The sequence below is a fragment of the Buteo buteo genome, chromosome Z (assembly GCF_964188355.1).
Source record: "Buteo buteo chromosome Z, bButBut1.hap1.1, whole genome shotgun sequence".
Classification (NCBI taxonomy): Eukaryota; Metazoa; Chordata; class Aves; order Accipitriformes; family Accipitridae; genus Buteo; species Buteo buteo.
The window spans coordinates 68724060-68745377 of record NC_134204.1 but is presented as its reverse complement, the minus strand read 5'-3'; the positions used below and the strand labels follow the sequence as shown (position 1 = coordinate 68745377).

The window sequence follows — 21318 nt, the reverse complement described above, 5'->3', positions numbered from 1 at the left end:
TATGTTTACTTAAATATTTAGGCTTTCTACGTTGCTAGTTGACTGATTTTTCTCTTTGCTTTTTCTCATTTTCGTAGAGCCTATGCTTTTGAGCTTTGCATGTACGTATGACAGACCCATTCACACCCCTACTTTTTTTTTTCTTTTTAGGTTCGCTTTGTGAAACCAGTCTTTCCAGGGCAAACTTTACAAATAGAAATGTGGAAGGAAGAAAATAGAATCCATTTTCAGACCAAGGTCAGAAAACACTCACCATTGTGGGCTTTAGAGAAAGATGTGTTGGTTAAAAGACTGGTGGTTTAAGGGGAAGCAAAAAAAGTGGTTCATCAAGCACACCGTTGAAGAAGGGTTTGTAAAGAAATTAAGTGAATAGAATGAAGTATTCTTACTTATTTTACGATGTCACTAAAATTCCAATAAAAATACCATTATACTCATAGGACTTAATACACTCCTTATATTAAATAATTGGAGAAGTCATTTCATTGTATTGCATTTTCTGTGTTTGTCCACTGTGGAAGAGCAAAAAGCAGTCATTCGCAGGTCAGCATAGTTTGTAGTTGTTTTCTGCAGTTAATCATAACCTTGTGTATGCATCCTTTTTTAACATTTGTTTATCTTGAATCAGCTCTTGACAGTTTGTTTATGCGGGTAAACTACAAATTTAGCTTAAATTGAGTAAAACTTAAGCTGAGTCCACACAGAACAACTTACTTAAAAATAGAAGTTTTACAGCAGTTGGACATAGTAACTACAATGAAACAGAGTTTACACTTTTATAAATGCAGGTTTTGGATTATTTTATTTTCTTTGTTATTGCTGTTAGCATTTTGTGTGGGTATCCTGTAATCCTCTCCTACACTTGGTAGGATACTTACTGGAAGCTAAGAGTAGAATACTCCAGCTAGAGGCAGAAAGTAAATTCTCATTGCTTCTGTTGTAGCATCCCAGGACACTATGATTTGCTACTGGTATTTGTCAATATGCGTTGGCTTATGCAGATGCAATTTACATTGCTTTGGCTGGCCAAAGTTTTGCAACCCCATTTTTGTAAAAAGCTAGCCAGCTGTTGATTACTGAGTACAGCAGCAGGGATAGTTACAGCCTGCAGGGAGGATTGGGCAGGCTCAAATGAGAGTCGTCATAAAGACATAGGATTGCTGTTTCCACAGGAGTACAGCTTTGTGGAATAAATGTTGACTGAAGGAGGTAAATTTTGTTTGCAGACCTGATACGGGTTAGCAGCTGTAGAATTTCAGAATGATAACAACATGGAGGCTACGATGTAGCAACTCTCCATGTCTGGTTACTAGTAGTAAACAAGACAGTTTGGTGCCTCAAATGAGCTTTGGAGATTACTGTATTGGAGATTGCGTAGCTATATTTAAAAGGTACTACTACCACTCAGTCCTAACTGAATTTCTAGACTTCACGTATTTACTTTTGAAGGTTTGCATGTTCAGTGTCAGTTAAGAGAATTCATGATACACTTCCCAAGCCCTTTGGAATTTGTAAACAGAGTGGGATGTTTTGTTGTGTTTAAAGGCTGGGTTTGTTATTATGCTTGGTTTAGTCATTGTAATATGTAGAGTTTGAGGAGATTTTGCTACAGGTTTTTTTTCCACAAGTGTGGAGTAAATTATTTTGGAGAGAAATTACAAAGTTTAACAGTATTATAGAAAGCCACCTTGTTTCAACAGTTACGAATTGTGCAGAATTCCATTTCTTATTGCATGTTGGATTAGTCTGAAGTAAAGCCATCTTTGTACTTGTAATAAACTCTGGTTAAATCAAACTAAATGTAGACATATAACTTTGATATGCTGGTTTAAATCCATTTTCAGCATTGTCTGAAGTGCAGTGGCAGCAGGTGACAAGCTGTTGGGCATGATTTGAGTAATCATTATTATGTAGTTTTTTCTGTATTAATTTCACCTATGCAGTAAGCTAGGTTGTGATACTGCATATTCCTCTGCTTTGGCTATTAATCATATAACTCTATATGCATTGTCAGTGAATCATTTTGCCATCTTCTGTTTGCTGCCATAAGTCAGAACAGTTTGTCAGACCTCTTAAATATACAATGCCAAAATGAAACCCATTTTCTTCTCTGGCTTAGCTATTTCAAAAAATTTAAACAGAATGGAATTCAGGTATTCTTCATCTTTCTTCTTATAATCTTTCTGGTTTTATAATGCTTAAAAAAATTGTTTCTAGTACAAGTTGCAGTGTAAGGCACCTGGACATAGCGAAACTCTCTAGATGAACTCTTGACAACTACTTTTCTACTTCAAGGAAAAACATTCTAGAACAATGTATTCCTCAGAACTATTTATGAAGTAACATTAACAGTAACTTATAACACTGGAGGTAAATTTTCAGATAAATAAGGTTTTTCTACCATTTTGTGAACAGAAATCAGCAATATATTTTGGTATAATTTCTCCAAAAGCCAATAATTATTTTGTTTGAAGAGCTGTTTGCAAAGCATAGTATACTAAATTGTCTCAAGACTACAGTACATTTATGAGGTGAGGTTTTTTTACTCTGGAACTTTTATTCTTCATCTCTGATTTTAAAATGTAAGGAATAGTCCTTTGTTGCCTTTCTTTTGTGACTTTTTTGCAAATACGTGACCTTTTTAATGCATTTTTTTTCCCCCACCACAGGTCAAAGAGACTGGAGAAGTTGCTATTGCAGGGGGCTATGTGGATGTAGTACCAGCCTTGGATAAGCCTTCTGCTCGGGAGGCTATGAAGGTAGGAGGAAGCAGTAGAAGTCTTAACTTTCAAAGCAGCATAGTTAGGCTTTATTCTTGTGAAAAACACAGGAAAAATGCTTAGATCACTTACCGGTCTTATTTGCAGTACTTAGATGAGTATATGAGTTCAGAGATGTGAACACACACGTTAAGGTACAGAGGTTCATTCATCTATTTGAGGGGAAAAATACAGACATTTTAAGATAAACAGGATGGCTGATGAAGTTTGAAGTTCTTGATGCCAATTGAACTGTTAGGATAAGCATCACACTGTATGTTACAAAACAAGTGAGGCATGCACCAGTAAGGGCCACAAGTTTTGATCACTTGCATAATTTAAGATTGAAATTAGTCCCTATAATTTGGGGCTGTACCTGTGAAAGGAGCATTTTTTTTTTATTTTGTACATGTTGAAGATAAAACTCAATATAAGTTGTAAAAGTGTGTGACTTGTGTTTCTCAATTTTTTTCAGAGAGATGTGGGGAGAGTGGCAGGAAGGTGTTTGAAGAACAGAACAAATGAAAATGAGATAGTGTACTCATAGAAAAGAACAGTTTTGTCATTGAATCATTTTGCAAGAAGTCTCTGGCAGCTGTTTGTGCATGTGGCTAGGCCTAAGACATGATATGCACTTTATACTATATATATTTTAAAAAATCCTCTGCAAGCATGCATTAAGCCTTGGGTACTGGACTTGCCACAAAAGACAGAATGACACATGCAATTCTGAGGATGCCCTGTCTGAATGACACAGGTGCACAGAGCATTGCCTTAATAAACTATATCTTTTTTTCCCCATTGATTGCTGCCTGCGAAGGATGAAACTTTAATGCATTGAAGTTCATGAAATACTGAGATAGTGACATTAATATAAAGCTTGTGATACATTCCTGGAACCTGTTTATTTTTGCTGGTTGTGTTTAGTCCTCTGACATTCTGAACGGTTGCCAAATCTGTATTTGAAGTTGAAACGTATAAGCATTAGAACTTTCAGTGAAATAATTACAGAGATTTTTTTGTTTGTTTTTTTTAATACGGGCAGAACAGGTTTTTTTTCTTTAAGCTTACTATGAGAAATTAAGGTGCTTTGGCAGAAGTTTGCTGACACAGGCAGACATCCACCAGGGGAAACTAGCCTGAGTGAGTGAAGATTGGCAAATTTAGATGTCATTGGGAAGTCTGTTGTGTAGTGGAAAATGTAAGGCTTAACCGGAGAGTGACAAGAGAGCAGTGTGAGGAGTATTGCATTCTGGTGTAGAGGTAGGTGCAGCAGAACAACTAAAACTATGACAGCTTCTTTGCTCTGATTCCAGTTAGATCAAAAATGTCACTGGAGCAGCTTCTTGAAGTGTAGCATTTTAAATATTTAAGTGTAGCATTTACAAATATTTGTTAAAGACAGATGGTGAAAGGCTTGCAAAATAATACATGTTTGGAAAAGTTGAAAATGTAAATGGAGCTAATCCCAGTCTTAAATGATAAACACATTCTGTCTACACTGGAGTTCTGACTGTGTTCATAGTGCAGTATGTTTTGAACATCTTCCATGTCAAGATTAAGTAACGTACTCAAAAAAATATTTTTGTGTTCTAAAAACTAACATGCCATTCACCATGGAAAAAGTGGCAATGGTTATCCTCCAGAGGGAACAAAGGGCAATTTAGAAATCCTTAGAGCCCTAATTATAAAACATATCTTAAATTGTAGTGATAAATGACAAAAACTGCAAAAGCAAGATTTGAAATAATTCTCAAGGAAGAGTCCATGAAGCATTTTCTGCTTGAATGTACTCTTTAATGCTGACAGTTGCTAGAAGTGATTATTTGTGGTGGAAGAAATCTCAATTGCATTTAATAATTCTGCAATAGAGACTTTCTTGGACACAGTGCTTGAACTAATAGACATATTTAGTACTTTTTTAACTGAGTTTCAATTTTAAATTCTTCATACTCACTTTCTTTTTTTAAGACTGCACGGCTGCAGAGTGACCTTGTGTTTGAAGAAATTGGTCGTCGTGTAAAAGAGATTGGAAATAAATTGGTAAAGGAAGTAAATGCCGTATTCCAATGGGACATCACTAAAGATGGGAAAACAGCAATGCAGTGGAGTAAGTTGTAGCTTTTATATAATGCCCTGATGCATTTTTTTTAATTAAGTGAGATAATTATACTCATTCTAATTAAAAAGATATCTTGAAAATAAGTATAAGGCAGTAGGTGAATATTCACTGGGACCTAAAAATCTGAAAGCTTACTGAATGCACCAGTGACAAGGAGGTCCGATAACGTTACATAATGGCAGTTACTAACCTTTCTAGGAACATACTTCTGTAACTTGCCTATTTAGATGTAGGCATAGGCAAACCATCCTCTAGAACTTCAGTGCATTTCTATTTACATTTTCCAGAATGGATTGCCACTGCACTTAGAAAAGCAGGCTAAATTAACCTACTAGGAGCTCTGTGTTACAGTAATCAGTCTGCTGGTGACATACATGCGAACTAATCCAAAACAAATAGGTATTTATTTCTACTGCATTGGTTTTGCCACTTTACTGAAAATATAGCCCAATTTGTTTCCATTCAAATTTTCAGAGATCAAGGTTTAATGAAGGTATAATGGTGCTTACCTCTCGTTTAAGCATGGGACTGGGTTGATGAAGAGGGGCTAAAGCTTGAAATAGCAGTGGGTCAGAGGGGAGGTGTTTCCTGGTAAAGCGAATTACACAAGTGTGTGAAATGGTCTGACGAGGGCAAAACTGCTTCCTCAAAAAAATTCTCTTCTTAAATTCTCTTGTGCTCAGAGGACATGTATTTTTGCAAAAAACAGTCTAATTTTAGTAATTGGATATACTTCACTGTCTTTGGATTTATTCAAGTTTTTTTGCTGAGGTGTCCTAAATGGTCTATTAGTGGAATGTAAAGGTTTTTCCAAAGGGATAAACCTTAGTCAGGCTGTAACTTCCAGGCCTTTGCTTTTTTGTGGAGAAATGCAAGTCTTCTGGTCGAGTCTGTCACTTAGACTGCCTCATTTTGATTGGTCTCAGTGGTTGGATCCAGTCAGAGCAGTTTTGGGGAGATACAGATGAGGTGGGTTGCACTTTGACAGGCTAAGGGGAGAGTCTGACATGTTGGTACGTCAGATGAGGTCTGTGTTGTGCTTTGTCCCATAGACTGACTTTTTGAAACTATTGTTAGGTCTTTGCAATGTCTGTTCTCAATAAATGGTTATTGTGTTTAAGAAACTGCTCTTCCTTTTACAGAGTGGTTTAGAAACCTATAACAACACTTTCTCTTTTCCTAATGTTAACCAGCAGAGATTCTGAGTAGCAGGACTGCTGTTAAGTTTCAGGAAAAAGACCATATGTAGATCGATCAACATAGTTCTGTTTTAACTGTATTGCCTTTTAAGCAATTCTTGAGGGATAAAGGGTGATTTCTATTTGGATAGCAGTTAACTGATATGTTGAATATACCCATGTAGATTATGCAGGCTGAGTACCTATACATCCAAATGAGAGGAGGGTAAATACTGCATAATTCAGCTCAGAAGATCTGTCTTAAAACTCATTACTGCTCTTAATCATTCCTACCATCTGCAGTTTTCCACTTTTACACTCAGTAATTTAAATGATGACTATGCTTATAACCTGGACAGAAGGCTTATGAAGTCTTTCCTGTGTTCTTGCTTACATTTTTAGAAGATATATTAGAAGCACATAGATTAAAGTCCAAAACACTTTAAGTGAATACTTGTGTTTGTTAGAGAATCACTCTGTACACTACATCAGTCATGTCTGTTGTTTCATGTGTAACTAAACGTAATATAAGTGATGGTCATGTTTATAATAATAACCAGAAAACTATCTTCAAGATGAATTATAGTTGTCTTTAATTTTGGAACTGCTTTGTTTGTCACCTAAACTCAATATTATGTATGTTCAAAGGATGGAGGGACAAATCAATGGAAGAAAAATCTGATGCGGAATGTTCAAGACATGAATAAAATTTCTCTCACAGGAAGACCTTAAGCTGCAAACTGCTGAACACAGAACAGGCACATGTAAAGATTTAGGCATGAGCAGTGGCCTCACCTGCCTCATAAGGGGAAACAGGTGGATGTTTTTGCTGTTGTATCCAGAGAGAGAAAGTACTCCTGCTTTGAATAAATAAAGAGCCAGCCTTTTCTGTTTTTCAAACAAAGCTTGTCCTCTCTTCTGTTTCCTACTGAAGCAGTGGGAGGAAAGTTGTACCTTCTTCCAGTGCTTGTTTCCCTAGCTAAAAGGGATTAAATAGACAACTTTTCTTTGTCCTGTTCCCTCTGCTTCTGTTGCAGTGAACAATATCTGTACTTCTATATGAATTTGGAACTACTTAAAGCTCCCTGTGGTATGGAAGGTGAAGGAGGTAATCTAATATTTTAAACATTTGCTGTTGCTAACTACTATTAGGAGCTTAAATGAAACATTTCCAAAATCTTGGAAAAGTTACTGCTTGAAAAGTTACTACTACTATGTGTAGTGTGGTCAGTTCCTTCAAGCTTAGGTGTCAAAACAGTGGCTAGTGTTTATGAATTACTGTTGTCTCTATGGTGTAGTAAATATATGAGGCTGAATGTAAATATCTAGGTGACAAGAAGGGTGTCTGTAGAATATGTCCCTTACTTTTCTCATCAGGAATATTGGTATGCAAGTACTCCCTTTGTATATCACTTTTTCAAAGAACTTCCTGTGTCATCTGTTGTGGCTTAAGCCCAGCCAGCAACAAAGCACCACGAGGCCACTCACTCACTCATGTCACCCCCCCTGGGTGGGGTGAGGAGAAACAAATATAAAGAACCGTTCATGGGTCAAGGCAAGGACAGGGAGGAATCACTCACCACTTATGGTCACAGGCAAAACCCAGACTCAGCTAGGGGAAAAACCAAAATCGATTCAATTTACTACCAATCAAAACAAGGATAATAGGAAGTAAAACCAAACCTTAAAACACCTTCCCCCCAACCCTCCCTCCTTCCCGGGCTCAGCTCCACTCCTGATTTTCTCTACATCCTCCCCACCCGTGGTGCAGGGGGATGGGGAATGACGGTTGGGGTCAGTTCATCACACCTTGTCTCTGCCACTCCTTCCTCCTCAGGGACAGGACTCCTCACTCTTCCCCTGCTCCGCCGTGGGGTCCCTCCCACAGGAGACAGTTCTCCACGAACTGCTCCAATGCGAGTCCTTTCCACAGGCTGCCGTCCTTCAGTCACAGGCTGCTCCAGCACGGGCTTTCCCATGGAGTCACGGCCATCTCTGGGGGCACCCACCTGCTCTGGTGTGGGCTTCTCCCTGGGCTGGAGGCAGGCATCTGCTCCCCCGCTCCCCTCCATGGGCTGGGGGGGACAGCCTGCCGCCTCACCAGGGCTGCGGGGGCATCCCCTCCTCCCCTGCTCCTCCTCCCCCTCCTTTCTCACTGACTTTGGTGTCTGCAGAGGGGCTCCTCTCACATCCCACTCCCCCTACTCACTGCAGGTTCCCCTTCTTAGACCTGTTCTCCCAGAGGCACTGCCACCGTTGCAGATGGGCTCAGCCTTGGCCAGAGGCAGGTCTGACTCAGAGCTGGGGAAGCTTCTGGCAGCTTCTCACAGGAGCTGCCCCTGCAGCCCCTCCCGCAATACCAAAACCCCACCACACAAACCAAAACCACATCTAATGGTTTTCTGAATACTTTTGTGTGCCTTTGAAATTTCAAGCAGTTAAAGGATGAAGAAAGCAGGAGTTGGTTAATATTAAAATAAACCAATTAAAATTAATTATGTTAATAACTTAACTATTAAATTGTAATATTAGAATATTAAAATAGTTATGTAAACTCACTGACAGAGTGTTAGCAGTTGTGACAACTGTAGTTGTCACAGTTTGTCCTTATGTGGATTAATAGCATACTACTATTGCTGTGTATTTAACTCTAATGTTAGATTTCTAATGGCAAGGTGTATGTATATGCATGATGGAATTTTTATTTTGGGGATTTTTTAAAACACTATTCTGGTCATTAAAAAAAAACCAAACAAACACAAAGCAAAAAAAGACCTTCCACAGGCAAGCACTGAAGATGTGTAAGCAATTGCCAGCTTAATTCTTTTTGCTTGTTTGTGTAAGTTATTATTCAGTATTCAAGAGCATCATCATGTATTGTCTCTTCTACCAGATGACAGCATAATTCATTTTGCATCGTGAATGTGGAAGAAGAGGGTAGTTTGTGGCTTTGCATTCAAAGGAAGACAGCTTTCTTGCAGTTAAGATATTGTCAATAACCCAAAAGATTTCTGACAGATATTTATATGGTCATCACCAAGGCTTCTGTAATGCATGTGAACGATGACAGCCAATCTAGAATACGTAACATTGACAATGCCATTTACTGATTTGAATGCTTGACTTTTTCTGTTTTTAATGGAATGGAAGCTTCTGTACATAATTCAAAATTTTAGCCTTTGACAAATATGTGTTTTCCTTTAAAAACTGAAGATGATAGTAAGATGTTACTTTTGCTATAGCTTTAATTTAATTATGTGTCATTTTAGTCAACTCTGCCAGTAGAATTGTACTTCTTTACACTACATATAAATTTGGCCCACTGATTAGTTGATACTCTGCATACAATAAATTTAAATCAGTTTTGTAAATGTTACTCTAAGTTAGATTATAACAATTTTGAGTTATCGTTCTCGCTTTTCATAAAGTAAAATTGCTGGTTTGAGAGCTAGATCCCATAACATACATAGCTACAATAAAGCAAAGTACACAGCTACAATAAAGCAAAGAGGAAAATTCGACATTAAAATTAATTTAGAATTTGGTTCCTGTGGATAAATATTACATACTCCTTCACCATGTATGGTCAAAATTCTTGACATGGTATCACTGAAACAACTGAAATGTGAGGAGGTAGATTATTTTGGAGGAGTTTTTTGTTTTGATTTAAGCCTTGAGTTGATGCTAATTGTTTCACTACCTATCTTCTTTTTAGGCCTCTCTCTCTAAGGGCTTCCCAGCCCTTTACAGGCAGTGTTTGTGGTTCTCTTGGGCTACCTGCTAGGCCTCTTTCCCTTATTAAATTTGTTACGTAGTTGTGCTGGCTTGTCTTTTAATTTTTTAACTTGTCACTTTTGCACAGCTTTGTGCTGTTGTGAAAACTGCAGCAACTGACAGCACTAGAAACAATCTGAGCCCTGCAGCTCATTGCTGTCTTACTCAATGATTGTAGCTCCATCATCTTCTGCTAATGTCCTGGAGCCTGTTAAGATCTGGGAGGAGGCTGGGAGGGAAGCAAATGAGAGAAAGCAGCAGCATTAAGGACCAGTGTGAAATTCGTTCTCATGTACGCAGTTGTTCCGGTGTTTTCCAGACTTTTAGGAACCAAAAGGTTTTTTTAAAATTTGTATTTATTTTTAGTATTTTGTTTTAATTACAACTGTAACCTTTTGATCTCTATTCTCTGCAGTAAGCCAAGATTTTTGTGTATTACTTTAAATGGAGTGGGATTTGTGAATTAGATTTAGCTTTTGTTGTTACAGAGACACTTCTTGATGGTAGCACTAATATTAGTAACACTAGTCTGTTTAATTAGTGATCTTTACTTTTATGTAGTTCTCTGTGAAGCCATGTGGAGGACTAGGACCATTGATCTTGGATTCAGGATGTGAAATTTTGGACAGCTCATTCACTGTCTAAACAAGGTTGAACTGTAGCCACTGACAACGGGTCTCAATTAGGGTATTTCTTTATAGAAGCAAGCTGTTTAATTTAAGAGCATGCTGAAAATCCTCTTAAGATAAAGCAATACAGATTTTGGCAGTATCAAAACCTAAGGAATATGCATAGCGGTACTTGAGCTATCTTCTGTTATTTTTAAACAAAATTCTTAATTGAGACCCCCCAGCTTTGACTTCTGCGGTTGTCTTCACTACCTAAAGCATGCTTTGCTCTCTGATGCCTATTATTACTGTACAACAGTTGCCTTTGTTTTCAATGGGTATAAAATATTCCATCTTTTTTTTAGCATTAAGCTACCTCATTTCAACTTCTCTTTCCATAGAGAAAAGACATTGCCATTGAAATTTGTTGGCTGATAGTTAATGGTTCTCTAGAACAGTACTCAGAAGAGTTTACCCATCTGTTGCTTTTCATCATGCTTCTGAAGGCACTGCTGAAGGCAGAGGTACTTCCGTTCCTTTCCAGTTCTCAGAAGAATAAAACTGTGTTAGGAGAACTGGGGAGAAATTGTTATGTGCAGTTGTTTATGAATATCTGACAAATGACAAGGAAAATGCTTAATAATTTATGATGCGATATGACTTCAGGCAATGAAGAGTGAGTGACATGTTGTTCCGTTTGCTTTGAGGAGGAGTCTTGTGTTGCAGTTACTTACTCTCTGTAAAGCAGAATAAAAGCCAAACCAAACCAAACAAAAAATAGTCTAACCCCTTAATATTTCTCTCCTAGAAATGGTAAGGCAGTCTTCGAAGGCAAAGCAAAACCTGTGCCCCAAATCTTAGATTTTTAGGCTATTTGGCTACCTGCTATGGAATGTCAATGTCTAGTGTTTTAGCCTGTATACATAGGATTTTTTTGACCTTTTTATTATGTCTCCGACAACAGCATCTTATGCATGATAATAATTCATAGATATTTAATTACTGTAGTATAACACTTATGTATACAAGTAAAAACAAACATTTGAAGGATAACTACTGTTTCATCCACTGAAACTGCTTGATTCTGCTTTTCTGCCAGGTGTGTAATACTGAAGTTTTACATATTTAAGAAGCTGGTTGATTTTTAAGAGGGACTTCAGCTTAATTTGTGTTCAGTTTAATTTGTGTTGTGACACACAATGTTGAGGAGTACCATGCCTGTGTTTCAAACGTCTGTTTTTGTATGGAGTGGATCAGCCATGTGCATGGCTAGGAGAAGAGCTGTATCTGTAGCAGCCATGGAGGGCTACATGTTCTCAGGAACAAGGAGCACCAGAGACACCTTTAGGCTACTCATCTGTTATTGCTAGCAGTGAAGCCACACTAACAGTGCACGAGGTAGTTGCCTGGGAGCTGCCCAGGTCACCAGCCACCTGAACACTGAAATAGCTACACTAGTACCAAGTCATTATCAAGCTGGCTGCTGCAATTGTAGTGCAGCGTGCAAGCTTCAGTGGCGAGATGGTACCTATAACCATAGAGACGTGTATCCAGGAGATATGTGTAGAAGGCATGTATAGGAGACTTGCATTAAGACTGTTTCCTGCTACAGCAGGCAGCTGTGTTATATAGCTTTATCTCATAAAGACATATTTTACAAGAAGGCACCCTCTGTGGTTGTTTTGGAAGGCTAGAATTTTTCTGCTCTGATGGCTGGCATCTGTTCTGGTATTCAGCTCATTTCTTTCATTGCTAGTTTATATCCATTTGTCTGTGTGCCAGTGCTGTAGTTTAGTCTCAGTTGTCATCTGAGTACTCTAGGCTAGGTGTACGTCAGGAGGCAAGAAAAATGATCGTATACATTTCTAATCCTTCTTCTTCTTCTCCACACCCCCCCACCCCCCAAAAAGATGAATGAGCAAGTTTTGGGGGTAGTTTTCCATTCTCTATAAGGGGGAGAGTTCCTTTCCCTCTTTAAAATACCAACATATGGTGTATTTTGGATCACTCTTTCTCCAGTGTGATTCACCAGAATTTACCCACTAGGGCTTACATATGAATTTTGGGGATTTCATTTTTGCCTCCTAGTTCCTTTGGGGTTTTGGGTTGCATTTTTTTTACTTTTTTTTTATGACTGCTTGCATTACAGATGTAATAACTCATTTATGATAAAGCTTAAAAAAAGGGGTGGGTCAAGTAGCAGTAGAATGTCCTTCATGTTTTTGTGAAAAAGACATTATTTGTTGTCACAGAGCTCTTCTCTTTTGTGGCTGCTCTGTTCTTTTTTTTTTTTCTTTTTTTCTTCCTTAGCAAAAATCTTAATGCTCTTTAAAAAGAATAAAGAGGAAATGGAAATGGTATTTTCATATTTTTGGGAAAAGAGAATACTATTAGATTGGTCCTCTTTTTTTTTTTCCAGAATTTCTAATAAGTTTTAATTTGAGATATGTTAAGGATTTGATGTGATTAAACATAACAGTTTTGCCGATGGTACTGTGATTATGCAATGTTTACAGGCATATTTGTGCCTTGAGAGCTTACAATTAATTATAGACCTGGACTGATAAGCGATGATCTTGAGACTTGGATAGGAAATGGAGAAGGAGAACAGGGATTGTAACAATGTTAAGTATGCACTATATTCAGATTAAAATCTAGGAGTTGTTAGAACTTGCCTGAGTCACTACACCTTTTTAATTCTAACTTTTTGTCATCTAAACTTTACACTGCTGAGACTGATGGATGAGTATTATCAATGAGATATATCAAAACTGTTTTTCCAGCCAGTGCTTAGTAGAGAAGAAGAGGGTCTGTTGTGTATTGGGAGATGTTTTGTTGGGCTTTCAGCATCTGGGTTCCCTTTGGGAACAGTCTGGGAGGGGTAGGGACAGCCAAAAAAATTAATAAATGCAAACTGAGGCACAAGAAGGGACTCATGACTCTTGCTCTTTTGATTTCTAAGGTTCAGAACTAATTAAAAATAAATAGTTAAGAACTGTAAGCATCCTAGAAAACAATGTGTGTGTTTTGTGAATTTAGTCAGGGGCCTTGCTGACCAGTGCTATTTGGCTCAAAGGGAGTTCAGTTTGGCTGCACTGGTATGGTTCGTAACATTGCTAGCATTTGAGTAGAGGTGTATTTTAGAAGCACGTTGACAGTTAAGCTTGGTTAATATGATCAGAGGACCTGTATCCACTGTGAAGCTTGCATTTCATGATTCAATATGTTTTTTTTTCATTTTTGGTTTGGTTTTTTTTTTTTAAATAATAGTCTGTGCCTGCATAACCTACAGAAGCAATGTTTAAAGGCTCGCTTACAATGTTAGACTATATAGTAGCTGTTTTGGATCAAAAGAATGTTACACAGCTCCTACCCACAAACATAGAAGGTATAGATTGTTCACCTGGTGCTTAGCAATTCTATTTTTTCTTTCTTCTTTTACTGCATCAAGTTAGTGATGTCCATTAAACCTGTTCCTGAAATTATAATTTACCTTAAAATTAAGTGGATAGTAATAATCCAGTATGTCACTTCTCACTAAGCATCACTGTACATTTAATTCCCCTTCTAGTTTTGTTATACTGGATGAATATTACTTAGAACACATTTCAGAAAATGAAAGACTTAACGCAAACAGACAAAAGGTGTTCCCAGTCAGTATAGTTCACCTTACCCTTTCAGAAAAATTATTTGGAAAAAAAATACACATGAGATAGTTTATGCAGAAATAAGTCTCCATAGTTAGGCTAGTGTATTAAAATTTGTCAACTAAGAGAAACCAACTGACAGTATTAGTATTGGCTAGGCAGTCATGATTCTGTGATTAGAGATGTCATGTCCTTATGGGAACATCCACTTGAGTAATGATTTTGTTTTGTGCTTAAAAAGCATGGGAGGACCAAGAGGAAAACGTGTAAAGGGGAAGACTGGTAATCTGCAAAATCTGAGAATGATTTGGCAGAGCACATCTTGTCAAAATATACTTCTTATATTCTTGTAAACAAATGACACAATACCTGATAGTGTTAGCCTTGTAACGGAATATTTTGGCAGGTCATTTGGTGTGGGAAAAGAACACTCTGAAGCTCCAGACACTTTGAGGAATTTTTGGCTTTCCAGAAGAGAAAGACAGATATTTGGCAAGGCTTTAAATGCTCTTTGCATGAAACAGAACAGCCTATGTTGCCTGTGAGGCAGTACAGGGAAAATGTAGCAGCATGTTTGAACACTACCACATTTGCTTTGTCTGAATATAGGATGCTGTTTTAAAACATCAGAGCTTTATTACTAACGTCAACATTTCTGCAGTAATTGCACTATTAATATCTTGTGAATCTTACATGTTGTTTAAAAATGGTTTTTGCCATCTATACAAGAATTTTCAAATGGCAGTCCTTGCTGTAAACACCCTCCCCCTTAGTACAGGAATGGGGGGGGGGGGGTTCTGTTCTAATCTCAATTACTTTCTTTCATTAAAGAAGAAGAATTAAACCCCTTTCATTTTCTAAGTGGCTGTTAGCTCAAGATTTACGTTTAGACTGGATGCTTTATAATAATAGATAAGGAGACTAGTGTTCTTTAGACTGAAAGTTTTATCTTTATTTAGAAATAAAACTATCTTTGCTGCTTCTTCTCAGCAATTGACTTAAAGAATGGCTCTGGAGCAGTGTATCAAGGACCTGCAAGAAGTTTGGCTGATACCACCTTCACTCTCTCAGACGAGGATTTCATGGATGTGGTACAACAAAAGACCAACCCCCAAAAGGTAAAAATTTGTGCATCACAGACATACTCACTTGCATGGGGACACATTTGCCTTAAATTAAGCTCTGGTTCACAACTGTTTGCATTCCAAAATCTACGACACTGGATATTTTGACAGTGCAAACGAGAGTCAGATGAGATATAAGTGCATTGTTACCTTATACTTAATTAGTCAGAAGACATGATGGAGAATTTATGCCATCTTTATCATCTTGAGACAAAGATACCTCAAATGACATAAAGCCTGGCAGTACGAAGTCAGTTGTTTGTTTGTTTCCTGGCACTTCACAATATAAGATTTGCAAGGTTAAGGTTTGTTGGTTTGATGATTCAGGCTGTTTTGACTGTTCCTGTTGCAGGAAGTTGGTATTTGTTGCAATATTCTGATTTACTGCTACTACTGCAGCAAAGAGAAATCTCAGACAATGCATGCATGTAGATCCATTGAAACTAATCAAAATTCACCCAAACTAGATAGATCTTTAAGGGAAAGAAAGATTTAAGAAAGGTACGTAATCTAGGTCTGCACTTCTGGCTTCTTGGAGTAATCAACTGCTTAAAACTACTAATTTTACTAATAAAAATGCCTTGTGTAAAAGTCAATTAAACTGTCACAAATTTAATATGTCAGCTTACAGATTAAAGCTTGAGCAAATGAAAACTTTAATTAAGCTCATCATATATCAAACAGTTCTTTTTCTTTCATCCAAAGCAGACATTGTTGGAGACTTTGATTGTAAAATTGGAGACTAGCGATGATGGCAAACGTTTGTTATAAGTACTACATACCACATGAGTAAAATCCTTTGTGACCCTCTGTATATAGCAGGCATGAAGCATAAACAAACAAGATGTTGACATGTAATCTTCAGAATGCTAAAGAACAGTGATTGCAATTCAGGAACATTATCTCTTCTTAGGCATGAGTATTTCCTTTGAGTTTCTGTGAAGTTTTTCATCTAAAGAAGCTCAAAGCTTCATCTATTAAGATTCTTTTCTGTTGGCTCTCTCTATTCCTTATTTGAATGTATTTCAAGTTAATGGAACTATGCAAAAGCACGTTGTTTGAGAACTTTCAAAGAGCTTTCAAATTGCAAAGCCACAGTGAAGCAAAACTAGTTTTAAAAAAATACTGAGCTAGATTGAAACAGGGTATACAGCTCTTTGAAGCAGGGACAATAAAAATGTAATATACCAGCATTTCAGTGAAAATATTGGTTGATCTATGATTCTGCAAATGCGGCAAAATCTTGCTTAGTTCCTCTTTGTTGTAATATGCTATGTATAAAATCAGTGCATTTCTTTGGAATATGCGTGTGCATATATTGTGCAAGTTCCTGTTTGGATTTGTTATGAATTGAGTGAGTAGCTGACCTTTTCATTAGACCTTTAATTTTCATTAAATAGCCTTTTCATTCCATTTTCTCATTTCATACAGGGATATATGGATATCTAGAGCATAGGGAGGGGAGGACTGGGAACTTTATTTTTGTGCCCCGGTACATTTTGCCATCAGCTTCTGTGAAGAAGTTTGTCTTATCCCAGGAGAAGTCCTCTCTGCTATATGTAGAAAAGAAATGGAGGCCACTGAAGTTGCTTTGTATTTATTTTTTTTTTCCCCTGAGTGATAGACTTTGCTGTGCCTGCACCCTAGATAGAAAACTGTGATTCCGGATGCTATTAAAATTGAACTTGGATGGTTTTCTGTTAATAACCTATAACCAATGGGCATTGCACACTGAAGGCTTTTTCCTGAGTGCTAAACCACACCTATCTTTGGCTTCTTGTTTGATTCTAGCAACTCTTTGGATTGTGGCAGGAACAGTTGAATACCCTTTTTTTCCATCCCCCTCCCCCTCTGCTTTTTGTAGGCATTCTTCTCTGGTAAACTAAAAGTGAAGGGGAACATCATGCTGAGCCAGAAACTGGAAACGATCCTGAAAGATTATGCCAAACTCTGAACTGCTTGATCATCTACCACAGCAGTGAAGAACTTCGGCAGATAGAAACTTCCAATTAGTTCACAATGAATGATTGAAACATTTGCAGGCTACTTAACATTAATGTATTGATTCATTATACTACTAATATATAAGCTGTTTTAATTGCTGTAGACAGAAAGTTATGAAATGAATGTAACTGTTACCATTGTCCCTTTTTTGTTTCTCAGCAATGGTAGAGAATCATACTTTGCTCATGGCACATGTTTATCTAAATAAAATGTATGTAGTTCTTACAAAGATGCATATATTTCTATATTAATTCTGAAGAAAATTACACCAATACACCTCTTTGATATCTCCTTCTCTGTGTCTGTCAGTCTTCATTTATATTGCCTTAGATAGACTGTCTAACTTCTATGAATCTAGTTGGTATGTTATTAAAATGAACATTTTTTTTTTGTCTTAAGTTCTCATGATCCCATTAAAACAACTGGAAGATGGAAGTCAGTTCCATTTATTTACATCTTCTCATTATGGTTTTTTTTCTGTACAGGAAAAAACTTTTGAACTTTAGCTCTGCCCACCGTATTTAGACAGTCATTTTTATACAAGTTACTCATGAATTACATGGAAAGTGGTAAGCATTAATTCTTTAGGGGAAACTTCTCCATCTGAGAGGTATTACACTGCACCAAAGGCTGTCACTGTAGCCAAATTGTTTTTCATGTAGATTCATTCTCATGAAGGCCAGCATCATGGCAGCAGGGAAAGATGTAAGAGTGAATTCCTCATTTTGTACCAATGGCCAGAACTGAGGTAGCAGCTGTGGCCATATATTTTCCTGAAGAAAGTATGCTCTTAATCACTGATGGCCACATGAACACCTGGAAATTTGATTTCACCAATGTGACCAACATTTTGTGTGCTCAGTGGGGTTTTTTTTTTCCTTATTCTGACTTTTTCTATGTCTGCAGCAGTCATTGCTGTATATAAGTAGGACGTAGTCATTGCTTGTACTGCCCAGCTTCTATTTACTGAGCAACTTTGTGACAAATAGATAAAGGTGTCTTCTATTACTTTCTCTTAAGAAACTGTATCAGAAAGACAGATTGATTTCAGCTTTGTATGTTTACGCATACACATGTTACACCAGAAAGAATTAGTTTTCTACATATATCCTTCCTGTTTATAAATCTATATGTAATGCCATAAAAATAGGTGTATTAAGAAAAGGGAACTGTGAGGTACTAACTTTGAGTCTAGGAAAGCGATTATCAATAAATCCATTTAAGAATATGGTATTTACTGTTGGTCATAAGGTCTTGAAAATTCACAACAGGTGATTTTTTTTTTTTTCTCAGCCCCATAGGTTGTCTGAAACCTTAAAGCACTGCTCTGCAAGGAGGGAACAGACTGGGTTTTTTTCCTCCCCTTTGGAAGTAGAAAGCAAAACTATTCAGGCAAGGGAGGTTGGTATGTTTGAAACTGTTGTGATTTAACAGGTTGGAGTTCAGTCTACTGAAGAACCTCAGTGTACTAAGTGTGTTGGGTGAGGATGAAAGAATAACCCAAGAATCATATCAATTATAGGTACTCTTGTGCTGATTTATATCCTGCATGGTTTCAGTTGAACACAAAATCCACATGCTTCAGTTACATCCCCAATACTGGCCTTAAAAACATGGAAGATACACCCCAAAGTTACACTGATGTTTGACATATACATCCTAGACTTTAGCCTGACTTCAGCTTTTTCCTGCACTATGACTTAGTCATAGGTGTTAATCTTGGGTGGAACAGATAGTCCTCCCTAATTTACTGCAAAAGGCTCTTCCTTTTGCTCTCCTTTCCCAGGCTAATTGAGCACACCTCTCAGTATTGTGGTAGGCTCTTTTCTAGGAGCACAATTCAGGTGTTTAATTCTTTCATCTGCTTTGTGGCCTGAATAGCCATTATTAATGATTTTGGCATGTTGGTTTCATCCCTACCACAATGTATTTACCTTCAGAATATTCTAGTTAGCTCCCGCTAACTAGTAACTTAACCTGTTACTGTTGAACGTAAGGTCACTTTGCTATGTTGAACATATACTTGAAGTGATATGGAGCTTTTGGGTTTTGTCTAATTCCTAGTACGTGAAAAACGTTCTGTTCATGGTTGCTAGCTTTTAAGAGTAGTATCCTCAGAAGCAAGTAATAAAATCAAATATGTTTAGGAGAATCCATGGAATGTTAGCTAGTTTGGTACGTGATTGTTTCAGTCTGAATAATTCTCAGCTGCTTTCATCTAGAATGGTGCCATTCTGTTTTGGGGGCTTATGTTTCAAACCTGTCCATACCTCTTTTGTCTTAAGGGTTTTGGGGGACCTTTTTTGTCATCCAGCCACAACAGTATCAGTATAGTGTTGCATCCATTTCCACAGAGGACCTAGAGACATGCAACAGCAACACACCACATTCTTTTTTTCAGGATAGCTGCTGCTTTGAATGTTTTTTCTTTGCTAGGGATAAGCACCATTACCTTGGATTGCAAAGCCCCACTTGTTTGCCAAACATCTCAGATAGCTCCTTAGTGATATTGCTAAATTCTCTAGCAAATAAGGAGGCTTTTACAAGCATCTTAGCAGTAAAATTCTTAACGGTGCATATACTCTATTTAATGTGAAGGAGAGCAAGATTGTCTGCTGTTTATTGCCATGTGTGCTTTATGGTGTTTTGATTAATTCTGTATACAAGTAAATAAGGTGCTGTCTGGACATCAGTGTAAAGTCTGGACATCAGAGTTTGTAGCAGTTGGAGGTAAGTAAGAATTCAGCTGTTTGTCTTTCTGGAATAATTGAATTAGTGCTAAACCTGGTCGTGTAAACTGGTGTGATTTTTAATCATGGGACAGTATTATTTTATTTCTCTTTTTGCTTCTCCTTACATTCATTACAGTCTTCCTGCTGGCTTGCAATTATGTCCATCCTCCAACAAGTAAATTGCAGTTCCACTGACGTATGTCCTCTTCAGTCATTTATGGTTCCTCTAAAGCAGGAGAGCAGTAATAATGGGTGGGGAAAGTTATATAAGCTTTCTGTCTATTCATATTGGCTTCGGAGAAGCCTGTGCTGCATGTTATGCTTTCTAGTCACTGGAATTGTTCTTAATTAGTTTATTTCAGAGGAGTTCAATACGCCTTCCAGCTGTCATCAATAATTACAGATAACAGCTCTTTAAATGTTGACAAGTGCATTCATGATCAGAGGATATTAAAACAAGTAAAATGGGGGAGGAGTGGAGGTATGCAAAGAGGTGAACTTGAGTAACTTCAGACAGAGAAACTTACACGCTGTGTCTTCTAAGGCTTATTCCCACCTCCCTACAAGCACCACAGTCCTAAGGGTTATTTATATTCTAGTCTGTTGGGCTGTGCTACTTATAAAAACCACTGTCCTTCATTGCTCAAGAGTCACCTTGATAAATCAAAATACTTTGTAAAATGGAAGAATTCAGTGGTGTAAGTAATAAAGTATTCTAAACTGGATAAATAAACATTTTTAAAGAGTTTATTGTACTTCGTTTTTTTTTAAATAAGGCTCTTTAATATAATGCAATATACCCTGACAGAGGTCAATGTCACTGAAATTATATCTTCTGTTAACCCTCTACAAGCCATAGGGACAGAGCAGCATTCGGAGGATGATGACTTTGTCTTTACATAACATTGCCTCCCTCTAGCGTGAACAAAGATCTGTGTAAAGAAACAAGTCTCCTTGCAGTGTTTTCTTTCTGATCATAATCTTTGAAAGGGCAAAGGGAGAAAGGAAATACTAATATCTCCCAATTCCTGCAATGTTTTTTTCCTCTACTTCAGTTGGTGCAGATATCTTTCTACCCTTGTGAGAATGAGTTCTGCACAAGGATTCTTCAGTAGAAATTCCTTCCTTTAGGCCATTGGCTGTGTTTTCAGCAGCCTGATCTAGGCAGCATCCGACATCAGTAGATCTGAAGTCAATTAGTAAAAATATAGTAGACTATGAATGTGGTTGCATGTATATGACTTCTAGATTACCCTCATCGTAGAATTCAAATGTGTCATCCGTCTAAAAACCAGTGCATTGACATGATAGGATCTTAGATCAGTGGATAGGCTGAGCTCTGTAAGAGGTGGATCTCTTTGTGTCTCTCA

At 37.5% G+C, this 21318-nt stretch overlaps 1 protein-coding gene across 3 annotated transcripts in view; it reads left to right on the top strand.

Annotated features, from left to right (window-relative positions):
* The window catches only part of HSD17B4 (hydroxysteroid 17-beta dehydrogenase 4), a 67093-nt gene extending 49483 nt beyond the window's left edge, over positions 1-17610 (top strand). Inside the window, exons 20-24 of one of the 3 annotated variants that reach the window (XM_075021029.1) lie at positions 151-237; positions 2670-2759; positions 4731-4869; positions 15079-15206; positions 17077-17610. In XM_075021029.1, the coding sequence (XP_074877130.1) occupies positions 151-237; positions 2670-2759; positions 4731-4869; positions 15079-15206; positions 17077-17166 (534 nt within the window). In that variant the 3' untranslated portion in view covers positions 17167-17610. Of the gene's footprint in view, positions 1-150; positions 238-2669; positions 2760-4730; positions 4870-6707; positions 6964-7096; positions 7168-15078; positions 15208-17076 lie in introns of those variants that run through there. The other 2 variants (XM_075021031.1, XM_075021030.1) reach the window with 2 other exon arrangements.
* The last annotated feature ends 3708 nt before the right edge of the window (positions 17611-21318 follow it).